Consider the following 18,060-nt stretch of genomic DNA (forward strand, 5'->3'; position numbering starts at 1 on the left):
CCGTGATCTCTCTAGAAGAGGCAAGCCTGGACCTTGTGAGCAGACAGTTCGACAGTGAGACTTCCAAGGTGCCAGTCCCCAGAGCATCACGTGAGTTGCAGATTCCGAAGACATCAGTGCACCGCATCCTACACAGACAACTTCTTTATTATACGTACAAAATCCAGATCGTGCGGTCCCTCCAACCAACGGATTACAGTGCTCGTTATGGCTTCACTGTTGCCATACCGGCTGAGTCTGAGGAAAACGATGACTATCTGAAACATGTTGTTTTCTCTGATGAGACCATATTTCATTTGAACGGTGTTATCAAAGCTAAGGTACGGGAGTTCGATAATTTCTACGCTGTGTTTCGGAGCGTCAGAGAAAGCCATAAGCTGAACATGGGGTGCGGTCTCATGCACAGTAAAATCATAGGACCTTTTTTCTTCAGAGAAACGACTATCACAGCCAGTACCTGTCTTGATATGTTGCCATTACTAGTCTTCCCATAGATTCAGGATATTCCAGACTTATTTTTTCAACAAGATTGTGCGTCACCTCGTTGGGGGTTAGATGTTCGTGCCTATGTGCATAAAACGTTTCCGGCAAGATGAATCGGTCGTGATTGTCCCATCACCGGACATAAAACTACTAGGTTTTTCCTTTAGGGTTATGTCAAGGACCAAGTTTACTAAATACCAGCTAACGACATAGCAGCTTTACGGCGCAGAGTTACCGACGTCATACCATCAAATCCTCAAGAAATTTTGATGAACGCGTAGGTGGAATTGGAATATCATTTGGATATCCTTCGGAGAACGAGATGAGCAGACACCGAAATTTATTAGTTGTATGCGTTAGTGTTAGCAAAACTTGAATACGTTACTTGCACTTCAAGATAAAATATATGTATCTATATGTTATATTTTCTGCCTTATGTATGTTTGTAATTAGGGAAAGGTTTTTGGGACATCCTGTATTTCTTCTTCCAGATTCTCCAGAGAAGGTAAAGAATGCATCACATCAATTTGAGTCGGCACTTGGTCCACTTCCTTAGCTGAAATAGCCGTTACTCTGCTCATTTATACTCGTGAAGAATAATGTAGCTCAGTCAGATAGGCAATTGGCAATGTGGAGAAAGGAGAACGCTGAACCACCTAGCACATGAGTGCTAAATACGTACAGACAAAATATCCCAAACTTATAAGTCTTTTCACAGCTATAAGAGACCCTTCAATACAAGACGCTATTAACAGTGAAGCCTATAATATCCACAGAAGCATGTTAACAGTATATGAAAACAGACCTCGATAAGTTTGCGTCATGAGCGGTGAGAGATAGAGAGCGTACTTGATGAATTGTTTGGAGTAGAATTATTGTGTGTGTTTAGTAAGGGAGATAGTGTAGTGATTTGTAAGCGTGCATCACTTCCGGCAGTATCACCTCAGGCGTTATCTAAACGGAAGTGTTCGAAAATCTTTAAGACTGCAGATGATGCGATTTATCCATAAGAAAGTAGCACCGACAGAAGACAATAGCGATTAGCAGAATGACTTCGTGAACGGTTTAGGCACTGGCAAGTGACTCTGAACGTCAATAAATGTAACATAGTGTACATACACAGGGGAAAAAAATCCACTACTGTACAATGCACTATAGATGACAAATTGCTGGACATAGTATCTCCCGTAATTAGACGTAACTATCCAGAGCGATCTTAACTGAAATGACCAGAAACACTGAGGTGGCAAAAGTCGTGGGATACCTCCTGATGCTGTTCGGGCCTCCTTTTGCCCTGCGTAGTGCAGTAACTCGACGCGGCATGGTCTCAATATGTCAACATGTCATTGAAGCCCCTGCAGAAATATTGAGCTATGCTGCCTCTACAGCAGTCAATAATTGCTAAAGTGTTGCGGTGCAGGATTTTGCATACGAACTGACCTCTCGATAATGTCCATAAATGTTCTATGGAATTCATGTTATGCGACCTGGGCAGCCAAACCATTCGCTCGATAAGTCCAGAATGTTATTCAGTACAATCGCGAGCAATTGTGGCCTAGTGATATGTCACAACGGCTGCAAATGGTCTCCAAGTAGCCGAACGTCCAGAGGACCCAGTCTATTACCGGTAAACATAGCCCACACCATTATGGAGCCACCACCAGCTTGCACGGTGCCTTGTTCACAACTTGGGTCAAGACCTTACTGGGGTCTGCGTCACATTCGAACCCTATCATGAGCTCTTACCAACTGAAATCGGGGATCATCTGACCAGGCCACGGTTTTCCAATCATCCAGGATCCAATCGTTATGGTGATGAGCCCAGGAGAGGCGCTGCAGGCGATGTCGCGCTCTTAGCAAAGGCACTCGCGCCGGTGGTCTGCTGCCGTAGCCCATTAACGCCAGATCTCTCCGCATTGTCCTAATGGATGCCTTTGTCGTTCTCCCACAGTGATTTTCACGGTTATTTCACGCAGTGCTGCTTGTCTGTTAGCACCGACAGCTCTACGCAAAAGTCGCTGCTCTCGGTCGTTGAGTGAAGGCTGTTGGCGACTGCGTTGTCCGTGGTCGGAGGTAATACCTGAAATCTGGTATTCTCGGCCCACTCTTGATGCTGTGGATATCGGAATACTGAATTCCCTAAGGACTTTCGAAACGCCCCCTGGGCAGCGTGCATATAGGCCGCCGCCGCCGACCGAGCTGCCTCACATTCTCCCAGTTTCAGTACTTTCAGTACGTCACATCAGGACTCAGTTCGCATTGCACTTAGTAGGTCGCACTGTACTCTGGTCTTCCACAGTGACAGTCGTCACCTTGCACCTTAGCTAGGTGCGGGAGAGCGTTAGTCATTGCATATACACTCCTGGAAATTGAAATAAGAACACCGTGAATTCATTGTCCCAGGAAGGGGAAACTTTATTGACACATTCCTGGGGTCAGATACATCACATGATCACACTGACAGAACCACAGGCACATAGACACAGGCAACAGAGCATGCACAATGTCGGCACTAGTACAGCGTATATCCACCTTTCGCAGCAATGCAGGCTGCTATTCTCCCATGGAGACGATCGTAGAGATGCTGGATGTAGTCCTGTGGAACGGCTTGCCGTGCCATTTCCACCTGGCGCCTCAGTTGGACCAGCGTTCGTGCTGGACGTGCAGACCGCGTGAGACGACGCTTCATCCAGTCCCAAACATGCTCAATGGGGGACAGATCCGGAGATCTTGCTGGCCAGGGTAGTTGACTTACACCTTCTAGAGCACGTTGGGTGGCACGGGATACATGCGGACGTGCATTGTCCTGTTGGAACAGCAAGTTCCCTTGCCGGTCTAGGAATGGTAGAACGATGGGTTCGATGACGGTTTGGATGTACCGTGCACTATTCAGTGTCCCCTCGACGATCACCAGTGGTGTACGGCCAGTGTAGGAGATCGCTCCCCACACCATGATGCCGGGTGTTGGCCCTGTGTGCCTCGGTCGTATGCAGTCCTGATTGTGGCGCTCACCTGCACGGCGCCAAACACGCATACGACCATCATTGGCACCAAGGCAGAAGCGACTCTCATCGCTGAAGACGACACGTCTCCATTCGTCCCTCCATTCACGCCTGTCGCGACACCACTGGAGGCGGGCTGCACGATGTTGGGGCGTGAGCGGAAGACGGCCTAACGGTGTGCGGGACCGTAGCCCAGCTTCATGGAGACGGTTGCGAATGGTCCTCACCGATACCCCAGGAGCAACAGTGTCCCTAATTTGCTGGGAAGTGGCGGTGCGGTCCCCTACGGCACTGCGTAGGATCCTACGGTCTTGGCGTGCATCCGTGCGTCGCTGCGGTCCGGTCCCAGGTCTACGGGCACGTGCACCTTCCGCCGACCACTGGCGACAACATCGATGTACTGTGGAGACCTCACGCCCCACGTGTTGAGTAATTCGGCGGTACGTCCACCCGGCCTCCCGCATGCCCACTATACGCCCTCGCTCAAAGTCCGTCAACTGCACATACGGTTCACGTCCACGCTGTCGCGGCATGCTACCAGTGTTAAAGACTGCGATGGAGCTCCGTATGCCACGGCAAACTGGCTGACACTGACGGCGGCGGTGCACAAATGCTGCGCAGCTAGCGCCATTCGACGGCCAACACCGCGGTTCCTGGTGTGTCCGCTGTGCCGTGCGTGTGATCATTGCTTGTACAGCCCTCTCGCAGTGTCCGGAGCAAGTATGGTGGGTCTGACACACCGGTGTCAATGTGTTCTTTTTTCCATTTCCAGGAGTGTAGTTGTGATATGGATGCTGCCAGGATTCAAGAATTACTACATGTTATTTGTTTGTTGTTAACCACAGAACTTCAGACTGGACATCACTGAAGTTAAGTACTCTGTTGGTTCCTGAAGTGAAGTGTATTTTAACTACATGTGCATTTTCTGTTGTAGTGAGACTGAACCGGCAATCCATCCATCACACCAACCGCAGCTAATCCAGCCAGGAACCGCAAAGCATTACAAGAGGGCACAGGGCACTACCATTCTGTGTTGATAGTCTCTTAATTCCCGTTGTGCAGCAATCATCACGTCAGAAACCTTTTCACATGAATCACCTGAGCATAAATGACAACTCCACCAACACACTGCCGATTTATCATGTGTACGCTAAGCAATCGTCGTCTGCATATGTGCATATCGCTATCCCTTCCGGAACGCTTACCAGGTAGGACTGATAGAAGTGATAGAGAAGATCCAACGAAGGGCGGCACGTGTTGTCAGGGGATTGTTTGATCGACAGGATGGCATTACAGAAATGCTCAACAAATTCCAGTGACAGACGCCGTAAGAGAGGTGTTGTGCATCATCGAGAGGTTTACTATCGTAATTTCTAGTGAAGACAAGAGAATTTTAGAAACTGGAGCTAATGAGACTTTTGTGTTAGCAGAAGCCAACACCGTGTTACAAGTGGAGGCCGAAATGTACGCGTATTAGCTCACGCAGGCTGGCATGAGGAGGGAAGAATTATACTGACGCGAGGTCTGGAAGATGACAAGGAATGAGAGTTCAGAAAGCGGACGTAATTAGTTTGATACTTAACTTTAATCCATTAATGATGAACGTCGCTCTTGACGGTACATGATTCAGAATATTATCTGTTCAGAATACATTCTTGAAGATATTTCTTATAGTAACTGAATTTGGCGCCTTGCTAGCTCGTAGCAAATGACGTAGCTGAAGGCTATGCTAAACTGTCGTCTCTGCAAATGAGAGCGTATGTAGACAGTGAACCATCGCTAGCAAAGTCAGCTGTACAACTGGGGTGAGTGCTAGGGAGTCTCTCTAGACTAGACCTGCCGTGTGGCGGCGCTTGGTCTGCAATGACTGATAGTGGCGACACGCGGGTCCGACGTAAACTAACGGACCGCGGCCGTGTTAGAGGCTACCACCTCGCACGTGTGGTGTCTGGCGGTGACACCAAAGAGACTCTTACCAACAATTATTCGTCCCTTGCACCATTCAGGAGTGGAATATGGAAGGGGGGGATTAGTTAGTGGTACCAGAAGTATTTATGTGAATCAAGCAGTATGCACTCCAACAGAATCACAGTAAGCAGAAGAAACCTCCCGAGCTACTGCCAATAATGCAGAGTGCCTCTACACAATGTAGCACTATAACCTTTTCATACGCTGCACATGTAAGTAATGGTAATTACTAACGAATATAGATTTGCATAATACTAACATAACGTAGCGAGGAGAGAAGGTTAGAGGTTTAGCGACGCTTTTATGACGATGTCATTAGAGAATATCAGCTATTTCGTTCTGAAAGCAATCACTCCGGTGTTTATCTTAATCAACGTCAACTTAGGTGGCCGAACGGTGTATTTGAACCGCTATCCTCCAAAATGCGAATCCACCTAGTCACGGCTGCGACATTGCGCACTGGATGAGATTTAGGATTTATCCCTGCAACCACAAGTTATAAGATTCTGTTGGAAAATTTTTCTTCGGGAAAGAATTACAAATAGCAGATATAACTTATGTGGTGTCACCGCCAGACACCACACTTGCTAGGTGGTAGCCTTTAAATCGACCGCGATCCGTTAGTATACGTCGGAACCGCGTGTCGCCACTGTCAGTGATTGCAGACCGAGCGCCGCCACACGGCAGGTCTAGAGTGTCTTCCTAGCACTCGGCCCAGTTGTACAGCCGACTTTGCTAGCGATGGTTCACTGATAAATTACGCTCTAATTAGCCGAGACGATAGTTAGCATAGCCTTCAGCTACGTCATTTGCTACGACCTAGCAAGGCGCCATTACCAGTTACTATTGATGCTGTAAAACATGTACCGTCAAGAGCGATGTTCACCAATTATGGATTAAAGTTAAGTATTCCAGCAGCTACGTACTATTTTTGCTACTGTAAATTCCTTGTCCTGTTCCAGACCTCACGCCAGCCTGCGTGAGCTTAAACGCGTGCCTTTCAGCTTCCTGTCATAGTGGATTGGCTGTCTTGCCAATCCACAACAACTTACACAGCAATCAGATGAAAATTTGAACTGTAAGTTATGAGGTTCGGAAGGATGCCCAGACTCTAGGGATAAAAGGCTGGGCAAGATATGAGAAACCAATCAGAGGAAATGACCTCCTCAGTGCTGTCTTAGGAGCCCAGTAGTTGTGCCTGTATTGGATATCAACCTCTTCCCTAAATTTACCTACCATCCATTTACCTGTCACCCATAACAAGACAAACCACTATAGACCATTAACATGAAGTGCGGTCTTAGTTATGATCAACTAGCCGCAAACCAGTACTGTGAGTAATGAGAAAGATTCCGGCTATGTCTTTGAGTATACCTTTTCGAGGCTGCATGGAAATGGGCCGCAAGGTTTGGGGCAGTGAACTAGTGAGCAGGCAGCGAGGTACGGACCTCGTTGGCGAGCGCGCGCTGCGCCAGCTGCAGGTCCCTGCGCAGCTGCGCGCACTGGCTGCGGCTGTCGCACAGCTTGGCGTTGGTGGCGGACAGCCGCTCCGCCAGCTGGCGCACCTGCTCCTCCGGGCTGGCCGCGCCCTCGCCCTCCGCTGCCGCCGCCGGCGTCGGCGGGGGCGGGGCGCACCGCAAGCGCTCCACCTCCGCTGTCAGCGACGACACCTGTTCGCAGGTAGGCAGTCTTCGTACCTCTTTATCGGTACCCTCCTTCGTTACTTGATGATACTAATGGCGTGCCGTCCGAAGAGCGAGGTACCAAAGCGAGGTTGGTACCTCGAAACGCTACCGTAAGAGAAGACAGTCGCTGCAATTTGATTTATGTCATTATCACTGCATTGAAATATTATCAAACAAATAAATATTATTAATTTTTAAATAAAAATAGTGTGTTATTCATTTTTAATTACTAATTGCATGAAAATGAGATTATGTAATAAATTAAAATTTGATCCGAAAAATTGTGTACACTGTAGTTTTCAATATTATGTTTGTATTTATTTATAATCTCTAAAAATAAAGCAAATACTTAATATTCTATTGATGTTTCAAATACTTGTACAACATTTCAGTTTATTATGAGTATTCGCATCTTCTTGCAATTAGTAATTAAAAATGAAATATGTTGTGTTAGAAAAATTATGATTGAATCTTCGTTGATTAATATTTGATGTTCATAATGAAAACTGAACTCAAATAAAAGGAAAAAAAATGATCTGGCAAAAATCGAAGCAACGATTTCACAGTTAAAAGATTAGAATGTTATACAAACAGCCAAGGGCAGCCATTTTAAACAGCTAGAACTTTTTGAACTTAACACTGTCTGGTTTTGAAACCTCTAAAATAAGTTTTTTGGGTTTTTCTGAGAAGAGTGTCATACTGGTTTACGAAATTTCTGTCTGGACATTGAACGTAAAATCCTACAATTATGAAGACAACCCAACTGGATCAGTCTGGAAGGAATCATTGTAAGTATTGCCAACTCAGGAAGACATACAGAATTTATATTCTCTTGGACTACGATTGATAAAAAGAGAGTGAAAGTTATCATAATTTTAAACACTGACGACAGTGGTTTGATATTAGATGGCTGTAGGGAGGATGACGAACATTATGGTGGAAGTGGTAGCAGAGACTGTGTTGTCTGTGATTTGGTTGTCACAGATGATGCAGTACTGGGTGTTTTGGTGCCAGTTTCAGTGTTCCTCGTCATTGGCTCGTGTCCACCAGGCCACACAGCGAGGTGCCTCACCTTGTCCTCGGCGGCGCGCTGGCGGTTCCTGGTGGCCTCGAGCTCTGCGCACATGTCGCGCAGCCGGCGGCTCAGCTCGCTGACCTGCGCGGCCGCCACCTCAGACGCGAGCCGCGGCGGCTCCGCCCTCTTGCTGCCCCTGCCACAAACACAGCTGTTCGTGCTCACTGCTGGCCACTGCGCCCATCCCCAATACCATCATAATGGTCTGCTCTGCATTATTTTCGTCTTCAAATAAAGCTACAAATATTTCAAGCTGTCTACCGTGCGTCACTTCTGGAACAAAATGGTTCAAATGGCTCTGAGCACTATGGGACTTAACTTCTAAGGTCATCAGTCCCCTAGAACTTAGAACTACTTAAACCTAACTAACCTAAGGACATCACACACATCCATGCCCGAGGCAGGATTCGAACCTGCGACCGTAGCGGTCACGCGGTTCCAGACTGTAGCGCCTTTAACCACTTGGCCACACTGGCCGGCCTTCTGGAACACTTCGCAGTATCTGGAAGGTAGAAGTATCCCATGTACCCAGCGTGAATACGACGGACTTTATCAAGTCTTTCACATACGTTTTACGGCTGATTTATTATAAGGTACCTAAGGTCTCCAGTATCGTATCACCCTCCCCGAAAATCTGGGTGTGGGTGTACAGAAACCTTACTCGAAAACATACTCGCATACGCCTATGTTTCCTATAAGATGTGTACTTGTACACCGACCGAAAAAAATCGCAACAACAAAAAATAATTAATATACAGTAATGTAATTTTGGGGGTATGTTTGTAACATATTTAAGTGATTAACAATTTAATATCACATGTTAATGTATGCACCGGATAAGTCACTGCCAATGTGAAACGCTGGTCCATTAATAGCCGCTGAAACCGCCAGAATGTTGAATGCAAGCATGCAGACGTGCATGCATTGTGTCGTGTAGGCGCCGGATGTCAATTTGTGGGCTACAGTTCCAGCCTGCCGGTCGGTACAGGGACACTGGAGTTGTCATCTGATGATGTACCGTATGTGCTCCCTTAGAGACAGATCTGGTGATTGAGAAGGCTGACAATATGTCGACATTCTGTAGAGCATATTGGGTTACAATAATGGTATGTGGGCATGCGTTATCCACATGGAAGACTCCCCTCGGAATACTGTTCGCTAATGGCAGCGCAACAGGTCGAATCACCAGACTTGACGAACTCATTTGCAGTCAGGGTGGGTGGGATAGACACGTGTGTGTTCCTGCTGTCATACGAAATGGCACCTCAGACCATAGCTCCAGCTGTAGGTCCAGTGTGTCTAACATGCAGACGTGTTGGCTGCAAGCCCTCAACTGGCCTCCTCCTAACCAGCACCAGGCCATCACTGGAACCAAGGCACAACTAGCTTCCATCAGAAAATACAACAGACCTCCATTCTGCCCTCCAATGAGTTCCACTCACGTGGCAAATGGCGTTGGCTTGGCATCGGTGGAAGCCACGCTACAGGAAGTCTGGATCGGAACCGTCTTTGAAGTAACCGATTTGTAACACTTCGTTGTGTCACTGTAGTGTCAACTATTGCTCGAACTGGTGCTGCAGATGCTATCAGCAATCATGAACATTGGCTGCATTCCTCCCAACTCTTTCTGCAGTGTCGCAGAAGAAACATCCAGCTTCTCGTAGACCTATTACACGACCTCGTTCAAACTCTGTGAGGTGAAGATAATGGCCTTACAGGCTTTCTTGACTAGCATCAACTCCCCACGTCCAGTCTCAAAAGTAACTAACACTCACGACCGTTACAGAGTCTATTTAAAACAAACCTGATTTTCATCCACATAGTGGCACTACTAGCGCCACTCTTATGCGACTGACGCGAAATTTGAATACAGTTCATGTTTAAGATTTAAAAAAACACGCCTACCAATTTCGTTTATGTCACACAACTCCTTCTCGGTATTGCGTTTGTTTTCTGTCAGTGTATTTTTCAGACTGTGTGCTGTTGCGATGAGAAGATGAATGCATTGTTTCTACACTAAGATGTACAGGAACGGTGAATGCACCGTCTTGTGATTTATGTTTTATGATTTGAGTTGGCAATGCATGTGTGCAGCATGTTCTTAAGTTGTGACGAGTCCTAATGGTATAAAAAAAATTTTAGGGCTTGAAAACTGTATAACGTTGTCACAAAACATGTAATCACACGATTAACAACTGGGCTGAATATTCTCAAAAATAATTAATATAGCGTAATGTAATTTTGGGGATACGTTTGTCTAGGTAATATATTTAAGTGATTAACAATTTAATATCACTGTTAATTTATGCACCAGATAAGTCATTGCCAATGCCCTCCACCGGATCCATTACAAAACCCCGGCTTTAATGAAACGACTGAGTAGGTATTGCTTCAATAACAGTTGTATGATGGCTTCACAGCAGTTTCACACCCATGTTTAGAAACAACAAAACACCTTGAACGACTTGAGATAGTACAGAACATGTACATTAGTATGACATCACAGTGACATCACAGTGACTGTATTCGCACAAGACATACAGTGACAACTCATGGCCTTATGGTGTGGTGTGCTATGGGTGGAACCACAAATCGCAGTTGGTGAATGTCCATGGCACTGCGACTGGTGTGACCTACGTGAATGACATCCTGCGACCTGTAGCCTTCCCTATTCTGCACAACACCCCAGACGCCAGTTTTCAGCAAGACAATGCACGACCACATGTTCCTGCACGAACACGTGCCTTCTTGGTGTCATAGTGTGCCAGCCTTTTGCCCTGGCCCGCTAGATCACTAGACTTGTCACCAATCGAAAATGTGTGGAATATGTTGAAACGACAGGTACAGCGTTGTGACTCAACACCACAGTTGAACTTTGGAACAAGGTGAGTGCAGCATGGATGGCTGTTAACACAGGACGCCATCCTCGCCTCATGTGCGTCGACGGCATCACGCTTGGAACATGTTATCAGGACCAGTGGCGGAACCTGTTCCTACTAGGCAACAGGACACATGATGAACCGAGGTGACTGAAATGCTAATCATTTCTGCAGAACGTACTAACGTATGTGTTCTGTGAATATGAACGTTCTATCTCTAGTCATTCAAGGTGTTCTGTATTTTTCTGAACACGAGTGCACTAAATGTACAGTTTCGGCAATGAATGATTCGTTGCAGTGATAGTGTTTATGCCCATTTCAGTTTGTCAAACATTACACTTATAGCCCTTTCTTTTAAGGAATTAAGAAATATGCTTATGCGACTCCAGATGTCACCGAATGGACCTGACTGCTAGCAATGTCATAGCCACTAAAGCTGTGAGGCAGTCCTAAGAGATGCTGAAGATGTGCTCCAATTCATGATGCGTTGCTGTTCACTCTGTCAGGATAATGACCGTCAGCATTACCAGTGGATCCTTTAGAGAAAGAGTTCCATGTCATAACAGGAGGTGTGTTGAACAACCCTGTAGTGAAGGAATAAATTTTTTGTTCGTATATTTTAGTATATATGTTTTGTTATCTGTTTTATTGTGGCCAGTAATCCAGTCTCTCATAACCTCACTCCAGTGTAATAAACAACCTTACATGTCTGCCATGTCAACAATCTAGGTGACAATCCATTACAAAACCCAGGCTTTCATGAAAAGACTGAGTAAGTATTGCTGTAGGACCTCGGTAGAGTTCGTAGTTACAATGGAAAATTATTTAGAAGTAAAAAGTTATTAAATTAATTAGTTAAAATACTGTAAACAGTGAAGATTTTAGGGCCACCCCTACAATGAAGAAATTTGCAGCACAAAATATCCAAATAATTAAACTTACAGAGGATGTACTGTTGTCAGATCTTGAGGTGTTGTTGACAGAAGTAACATTACAAATCAGTTAACATAACAGTAAGAGACATCGATTTTTTTAAACCTGCGAGCGTGTACCTTAGTTGCCTCTTGGTCAGATCTTCAGGTGTTGTTGACAGTGGTAACATTAGAAAGCAGTTAACATAACACACACGTAAGAGACGGCAAGTTTTGAAAAATGTCGAGCGTTGAGGGAACTACGCCAAAATGGATAAAGAGAATATTAATTTGCAATTCGTCAAGGGTTTTTCATTTTGAGGCAGAGTGCCATGTTCAGAAGTCATCTGCGAGAAACGCTTCACGCAAATACTTCGTAAAATGTTGGGAGCATATCCTCAGCATCACATGGTGATGTACAGACAGTCCATCTGCGAACGGGACAGACGCAGGGTGGCAAAACTGTACTGCTACACTAGGTGCGCTCCACCAGACACCACTTGGACCAGAGAGAGAGTAATACGTTAAAAGCGTAGAGCTACAGTAGATGACGTCACCTGGTGGGAGCAGCGGTGGCCGGCGCGCTGGCGTGGTGACGCAGCTGCTCGACGCTGCGACGTAGTTGGCAGTTCTCGGTGCTGAGGGCGCGCACCTGCGCGCGCAGTTTCTTACATGTCTCTCGTGGAAACACCTCTGCTGCTTCAGATTCATCACTGCTCGACGAAAATTTTACCTGCGTGCGAGCCCTTCTGAATAGAACGATGCTGCCAGCACGGCACTGAAAACAGTTACTCCAAGTAATGTTAATTGCTTTACTCTTAAGAAGAATAAATCTTTGCCGTTGATAATAGCGTACTTAACAGACATGAGTTTCGATTCTGGAAGTCGATGTTCTAATGATTCCTATCAAATAATTTTATCTGAAAGAATTAATTGGTCAGTGAGAGGCATCCAACAGGGCACATGATATAGCTTCTGACTGCCATCAGAGTTGCCGAGTTTCTGATACTGTCAGACAGGGTAACTTTGGCTCCCTTTCCCACCTTCCTTGACATGTTAAGCTCTGATTGCTCACCAGGGTGCTGGAAAATCATAGTATAATACTTAACAACTGCAGCTCTTGTGTGACTAAATCAATGTGGTTTTATTGCATTTTAGAAACTGTTTGTGTGTGCAATTAAAAAACGCTGCCCGAACAGACCATGAAGGCCCAACCGTCCGACCGGCCGCCGTGTCATCCTCAGCCCACAAGCGTCACTGGATGCAGATGTTGGTGGGGGGGGGGGGCATGTGGTCAGCACACCGTTCTCCTGGCCATTTTGTCAGTTTCAGGGACCGGAGCCGCTACTTCTCAATCAAATAGCTCCTCAGTTTGCATCACAAGGGCTGAGTGCACCCTGCTTGCCAACAGCGCTCAGCAGACCGGATGGTCATCCATCCAAGTGTTAGCCCAGCCAGAGAGGGCACTTAACTTCGGTGATCTGACAGGAACTGGTGTTATCACTGCGACAAGGCTGTTGACTTACGTGTGCAATGTTCTTTTTTAAAAAAGGGTGCCTTGTTACATTTATTTGGGGTAACTTTGTCCCACACGTTCAGATCTGTTCACAATAAGCCAAAAAATACACTGAGCCCATGAAAAACCAACTAAAGTGGATTAAATATTTAATCGATTGGTAGTAAAGTTCAGTGGGTCGTTTATATCGAAAATCCAGTGAAATAGTATAAAGACAAAAACGAACAAGGAAAACGCCAATTAGTTTATTTTCATTATTTCAATAATACCAAAAGCACAACATAATTTAAAAGCTAACAAACTTGATTACAAAAACTGTCCTGTTGAGGAACAGAAAATAGGTTTCATTTAATCTATTTTGGTTTGGTTTACTGTCAAAAATACTTGAATACAGTCTTTCAGGTCACCTCCAACATTCAGCAACAGAACCAGACTTACTAACCTTCAGATTTTCCTGGAAGATTTTCCTCATTAAAAATAACAGTGTCCAAATAATTGATGACACAGTCTTCATGGTTTACTTTCCCAATAGCGATCAATGACCGCTGATACGGTTTCGATAACGTTTCACATTCTATATCTTATTCTGCCAGTAGAATATGATTAGGATCACCATATTACGAGAAATCTGGCTATATAATTCTCTCTTGTTTTGTCTTTTTGGGCTTGGACAGTGGAGAACAGACAGGTACCACAGTTTCAAGCAGGTCGATATCTCTAACTGATACGCTTTTTCCAGCAACTCTTCTAACTTATTCCTCCTTTTCCTAGCAGCACATCAGGATGGTATCTAGTCAATTATGTTTTTCTCTAGCTATTCTAAGAATGCCTGTTTTGCTATGTCAACTTCATTTTTCTCCGATGGCGACCTTCAAGGAGCTTTGCCCATTTAGTGGGACAATTAAAAACTTTTCAAATCTGGAAATAAAGATTTGGACCATGCTCCTTTTTAAACTCATTATCAGTTCATTTAGTAGCACAGTAAACACTTGTCAGTCTAATAGGAAAGAATTCTGTTAAAAAAAGTAAGAATTTTTTAAAATAACTGGTGGTAGGCAATTAAATCAACAAAATGTAATCCTAAAACTATTTGTGCCAAGGTAACCTACAATTTGGGAGTCTAAATAATGAAGCAATAACAAAATTATCTTTAATAGCGTGAAAACGACTTCTGTAACGGACATACAGGTTCAAATTGGAACACCAGTATTCTGCCTCGATTAACAGAGGCAGTAATGGGAGATTTGTGAACTATAAAACAGTGGACAAGTGGCTAGTGCTGCTACCTATCGTTTAAGACAACATGACATATGGATGAGCTATGTGGCATTGAATCTTTACTTTTGGGGCCAATGTTACATGCAAGAAGAATATATGTCTGGAGTCTTCTGTGAAACCCCTGGATTGGTTACAGCCAAATTTCATGAGTATCAGCACTTTGAGGTTTATAAACCCCTAGCTGCCCTGTACAATGGGCGCTTTGTGTAGGAATGGTATCAGCCTGCCTTACAGACTTGCTTTGCAGGGCAGCCTACATGTCAGTCCAGAACATATTGTAGGAGTAGTATCAGTCCACTTTATCGACTTCTTTTGCAGGTGCTACATGTGTAGATGTCCCTGGCTGATGCAAGGAAAAAATTGAGATGGAGAGAGGAAAGGGTGGACAGAGAGAGGGGGCGGGAGAGGACTGGTAGGGAGAGAGGAGGACAGGAAGAAAAGGCCATACGAAAGGGAGGCAGAGATGGAGATGCAGAGAAAGGGAGGAGGAGACAGTCAGAGGGTGGTGGAGGAGCTAGGCAGAGGTATAAGGGAAGGTAGAGGTGGACACAGAGAGGGCAGGGAGGAGGAGATATGTGTAATACATGTGTCAAACACATATGTGAGTGTAGCCATGTGGCATAAGATTAGTGTATACAGGGTGTTTCAGAAGGGGTGATCAATATTCAGGGATATGACATAAATGGCCATTCGAAACAGAAAGGTCAAGTAAACATGGGGTATAAAATGCATACATTAAGAGCTATGCACAATTATTGATCTTTGATATTGTGAAACGAATCTCTTCTACTGCAAGCTCTTTGTTTTCCATAGTTTTGTAAGTGGTAGTATGGGCCAAAACAAGAAAAAAATGTCCAATGAACATGTGCTCTCAACTGCATACCATAAAAGTTATGAGCACTTGTTCATTAGGAGAGCTGTGTTTCAAACCAGCGAAGATGAACAAGTGCTCATAGCTCTTAAGGTATGCATTTTAGAGCAGATGTTTACTGGACATTTTTTTCTTATTTTGGTCCATACTACCACGTCCCAAAATATGGAAAGCAAAGAGCTTACAGTAGAAGATATTTATTTCACAGTACCAAAGATCAAGACTTGCTCATAGCTCTTAAGGGATGCGTTTTACAGCCCATGTTTACTTGACTTTTTTGTTTCGAATGATCATTCCTGTCACATCCCTGAATATTGACCATCACCTCTGAAACACTCTGTATATATAAACCAGCATGTGTGTGTTTGTACGGCCACCATCTAACCCCTGGATCAGTTTCAACCAAATTTGGTGGGCAGTGAAAGGAGGAGAGTGACAGACAGGTAGCCAGAGGAGATGATGGACAGGGAGAAGGATGCTGAGGATAGGATAGAGAGAGGGGAAAAGAAGATGATCAGAGAGAGCGGAAGTAGAAGATGGGCAAAGAGAGAGGGATATGTAGGAGGGAGGTGCAACTGTAGTCGGATAGTGAGCAGGTGGAAAAGAAAGTAGGGGAGGAGGAGATGGGTACAGAGTGGTGGAGGACAACATAGACAGATCATGGGGAGGGGAAAATATGGTCAGTGAGCGAGAGAGATAGACAGAGAGACAGGGGAAAGAAGAAGTGGACACAGAGATGGGAAGGAGGAGACAGATAGATAGCGGTCGGAGGATGATGTGGACAGAGAGATGGGGAGGGGAAGTGGTGGACACAGACAGGGGAAGGAGGAGAGTTTAGCAATATAAGTGTCGAACACTTACTTGAATGAAGCCTCTGGGAAAAGGCTGATCTGTTTTGTAAATGTTCATTTTACTATTTTATTGAACAAATATTGTAATTATAACTACGTATTTTAATAGAAAAGTGAAATGGTTCTGTGGCATTGTTGGTCAGGAGACCGTATCTGGAATTATTCGGCACCTGCCATAAATTTTTGTATTTGAAGCATTGGTGACTTGCACGCCGACGAAGACGAAATCATAAGGACAACACAACCACATAGTCCTCGAGCGAAGGATATCGTTGACCTGGCTAGGAATTTAACCCAGGATTCCATGATCTAGAGTCAGCTACTATAACGTCCAGACCACAAGCTGCGGACATTTTAACAGAAACATTGAGTACAAAATTAATTTTTTGAGTTTGTAGACACTTTTTTGTAATCAGGAAGATGGGAATGCCCTGAGACTACTGAAGTTAGAAGTATGAACAGTGAGCCAGGGCACTAGCAGATCAATGGTGGGTTGCATGCAATCCATGTTCTGTGCCTCGCCGTTATACTGGGTATTCAGAAAATAACTATGCTATGTCATGTTGGGGTATGCTAAGTAATGACTGATATGATTCTCAATTATTAACATAACATTTTCCATTGTCTAACATAGTTGAACCGTACCTGAACCATACTTGACCAGGTCTTTGTATTTGTTCGCAGGTCCGGTTTGGTTGAAGACAAACGTCTTGTGTAACATCATTGTGATGCAGGTCACCACGCTAACAATTGAACAAAGAGTGTTTCTTGTGGAGCATCTGTTCCGCAATGGAGACAAGTTTACCTCAACAGTAGAAGCTGCATTTGTAACAAAGTTCTCAGAAGTGAAGATGCCTAACCGCAATGTTGTACAGAACCTCATCACCAAGTTTAGAGAGACCGGAAGCGTTCATAATGCTCCGAAATCAGGCAAGCCATCCACCTCCACTTCCGAAAAGAAGGTGGCGGAGGTGCAAGACATGATGCTGCAAAGTCCCAAGAAATCGGTTCGACGACTAGTTCACGTGTCTGTGCGTCCCGCTCACAAGATTCTCCGGAAGTTGTCCATTTATCCGTACAAAATGTCGGTCCTGCATGAACTGAGCGACATCGATCGTCCGCGCGTGTGAAGTTTTGTCTGTGGGACAATGGTAGAAGGATTCTTGACACAAAGTTTTTCACGGATGAGGCATGGATTCACCTCACCGGTTACATGAATAGCCAGAATAGTCGAGAGTGGACTGTGGAGAATCCGCATGAATTTAAGGTGTCCCCACTGCCTTGGTGACTCGTAAACGCATCTTCTTTAAAGACACCGTAAATGACGAACGGTACGGCATCTGCATTCTGGAGCCCTTCTTAGGTGAACTGAATGAGGACGAAATTGAGAATGCCTGGTTCCAACAGGATGGGACGACTGCACATCGCGCCTACAAGATGATGACCTTTGTAAGGACATCTTCGGTGATCCCATCGTCTCTCGAGAACTCTGTCCTCCGCGTTCACCCGACTTGGCTCCACCAGACTTCTTTCTGTGGGGT

The 18,060-nt window shown here is 45.1% G+C and overlaps 1 protein-coding gene across 1 annotated transcript in view; it reads right to left on the reverse strand.

Moving 5' to 3' along the window:
- Positions 1-18,060, reverse strand: part of LOC126170627 (coiled-coil domain-containing protein 13-like) — an 84,364-nt gene that overhangs the window by 58,540 nt on the left and 7,764 nt on the right. The window contains exons 2-4 of the mRNA XM_049920745.1: positions 12,561-12,781; positions 8,211-8,349; positions 6,898-7,123 (exon numbers count right to left, since the gene is read on the reverse strand). Coding sequence (XP_049776702.1) covers positions 6,898-7,123; positions 8,211-8,349; positions 12,561-12,781 — 586 coding nt within the window. The remainder of the gene's footprint in view (positions 1-6,897; positions 7,124-8,210; positions 8,350-12,560; positions 12,782-18,060) is intronic.

Source organism: Schistocerca cancellata, chromosome 1 (assembly GCF_023864275.1).
Source record: "Schistocerca cancellata isolate TAMUIC-IGC-003103 chromosome 1, iqSchCanc2.1, whole genome shotgun sequence".
Classification (NCBI taxonomy): domain Eukaryota; kingdom Metazoa; phylum Arthropoda; class Insecta; order Orthoptera; family Acrididae; genus Schistocerca; species Schistocerca cancellata.